Source organism: Octopus bimaculoides, chromosome 6 (genome assembly GCF_001194135.2).
Source record: "Octopus bimaculoides isolate UCB-OBI-ISO-001 chromosome 6, ASM119413v2, whole genome shotgun sequence".
Classification (NCBI taxonomy): domain Eukaryota; kingdom Metazoa; phylum Mollusca; class Cephalopoda; order Octopoda; family Octopodidae; genus Octopus; species Octopus bimaculoides.
This window is the reverse complement of record NC_068986.1, coordinates 53,456,606-53,459,386: the sequence shown is the minus strand read 5'-3', so window position 1 is coordinate 53,459,386 and position 2,781 is coordinate 53,456,606. Positions and strand designations below refer to the sequence as shown.

The following is a 2,781-nucleotide window of genomic DNA, read 5'->3' as shown; positions in this document are numbered from 1 at the left end:
TTTTTTTTTTTTTTTTTTTGCCTTCTATTTTCAATGCCTTGTTGGGTATAGTAATGGCAATATACTTAATATGCTCATTTTGCAATCCTGTTGTACTGGGTTCAGTCCCTAACTTAGGCAAGTGTCCTGCCTTTGCCTCATGTCAATGCAACTCTTGCATGTTCAAAATCTGCAACCTGTTGGACTATACTAGTGTTTGTGTGATAGACTTACCCTGATGCCTGGTTTTTAGTTGAGTCCATTCTGTTGCAAGCATTTCAGTCACATCTCCATCATGAAGACATGCGCTACTTCCTACTGCATCAACCTGAGTCACAATTTCTATCTTTCTCTCCTCCCCTCCCTCCATAAGTCTTTAACAGTTAACAATAATCATGATGGCTGCCATTTCTCCTAAGACTAAGCCATAAAAATGTTTGTTTCCTTTTTTTTTGTTACTTTGCCTTTTCATTAGAGCTATACCCATCAAGATGGAATTTTGATATGCAATTCTTAAAACAACTCTTCCCTGTAAGCTGCATGTGTGCATGCTTTACAGCCAGTGCACATGTTTGGTGCAGGAAAAGAAATTTGTACAGTATTAGCATTTTGTGCACACTGGTGACTAAAAAATTAGAAGGAATATTGCTACAGACTATATGTAGCTTTTAGAAATACACAAATTACTTGCCTGAGAAAAGTATTCTCATGAATTTTCTTTTAAAATTGTTTAATATTTTGAAAGCTTATTTTACATCTGAAAGAATTGCCTCAGTTTTTCTCTTCCTTATTTGGAAATTTATTTGTATGAGGTGTATCATGTTTGAATGCAGAGCGGGCAAATTTGCAGATTTTCCTTCTACTCTCTATATTTCCCACTGTACTTTTTCATCAGATGCCATATAAGTAGTGTAATTTTAGAGCTACATACTTTGTCAGCAAGTAACATATTGTTTGTCATTGAATGGGAACTGTTCACACAATATCAAGCTTAAATCTTTATTTTTAATCTTCTGAGGCTAAAGAATTTCAGGTAAAAATGCTACCTATATTTCATCATCACTATCCTCATCGTCATCATACATTTGCTTTCTATGTTGGCACAGGCTGGATTGGTTGTCACTATCGAAGTCGTTTACTGAATAATGTGTAAGATTTTAAGCACCTATTTTACTGTTAACACCCTGGTGTTGTAATAGTCAGTGTCAGTTACTGTCAACATTTATCATTAATTCATTGTTGGGCTATTTGATTATCGATTCTACCAGCACTGCACTACCATATTCTTACTACTCTGACAGACGTGGCTCTGTGGTAAAAAGTTGGGTTCCCAACCACATGGTTCTGGGCTCAGTCCTACTGTCTGGCACTTTGGGTGTCTTCTATAACCTTGGACTAATCAAAACCTTGTGAGTGGATATGGTAGACAGAAACTGAAAGAAACCTGACATGTGTGTCCCATCACTTGACAACTGGTGTTGGTTTGTTTACATTCCTGAAACTTAATAGTCGAAGGATTAAAACTGGGGACAATTCATTTGACTGAAACAAGTAAAAGATAATAAAAGATGTTACTTCCACATGCCAGTCAGCTACAAGTAAAAACACTTTGTCATATCAAAACTCTTCTCCCTACAAGTGTAGTTTTGCTAGAATCTCATCTCTGCTCATGTTTTCCTGCTATCAAATAATGTACAGGCATTTTAAACTAAACATAATATGAACCTCCTGCATCAGACATCTCATCCCTGTAGCCCTCTGCAACCAACAAACATAAACGAAGTTATTTCTTTTATAATTTCTATATCACTAAGCAGATAGCATACAAATTTACATTTGATTACCATGCTAATTACATTTCTTTCCATTATCTCAATGGAGTTAACTCAGTCAAACATACAGTACAGGAATCCTGTATGACCAGTTGACTTATCAGTAGGTAGAATTTACAATTGAATGTATGTCTAAACTTGTGATAAAATGCTAAACTTTTTCAAAGTATTAAATATTGATATATTTTGTTTTGCAGGATTGTATGCAGTATGCAAGTGAATCCCGTAATGTAGATATTGCTGAAGAATTAATAGTTTGGTTCTTGGAACAGAAAAACTACGAGTGCTTTGCAGCCTGTCTTTTTCAGTGTTACGATCTTCTGCGGCCTGATGTAATCCTCGAACTTGCATGGCGTCATAATATCTTAGACTTTGCCATGCCTTATATGATCCAAGTAATGAGAGAGTATACTTCCAAGGTATGTATTGATGATGAAACATAATGTTGTTGTCATTGTTGTATATTTTATTTTTCTACTTAGGGAGTTAAAATTATCAAGGCAGCAAATGTGAAGTTTTGTTTTATATTTCAATTTCCTTTTATGTACTTTATGCCACATTCCCCCTTCCTTGAAATTAATGTAACTGATTACTTATAAAAGACAGTCTTGGAAAAATTTATTCTATTATATTGGTATATAGCTTAAATAATATTTTTTAAAATTCTGATATTTTTAGAATGTAAGTATAATTACGTTTGTACACATTTGATTCATAATTACTTAATTTTAATAAATGGACATAGATGTGGTTTTCATTTCTCATCATCTAATGACACTTATTCACAAATCCTCTCACGTCTCCCCTATGTGGCGTACCTATTTTATTGGCATTAGCAATCATAGATCTCAATAGCAAAATCTGGAGATTCATGAATTTTGGGAAAGATACAGCAGTGGCTTCCTGTTCTTTCAGTCAGTTTATTTACAATTTACTCTTCTCATTTCCTGCTCTCTACAGCTAACCATTT

The 2,781-nt window shown here is 34.4% G+C and overlaps 1 protein-coding gene across 1 annotated transcript in view; it reads left to right on the top strand.

Annotated features, from left to right (window-relative positions):
* Window positions 1-2,781, top strand: part of LOC106873753 (clathrin heavy chain 1) — a 101,891-nt gene that overhangs the window by 95,409 nt on the left and 3,701 nt on the right. The window contains exon 30 of the mRNA XM_052968467.1: window positions 2,009-2,230. Coding sequence (XP_052824427.1) covers window positions 2,009-2,230 — 222 coding nt within the window. The remainder of the gene's footprint in view (window positions 1-2,008; window positions 2,231-2,781) is intronic.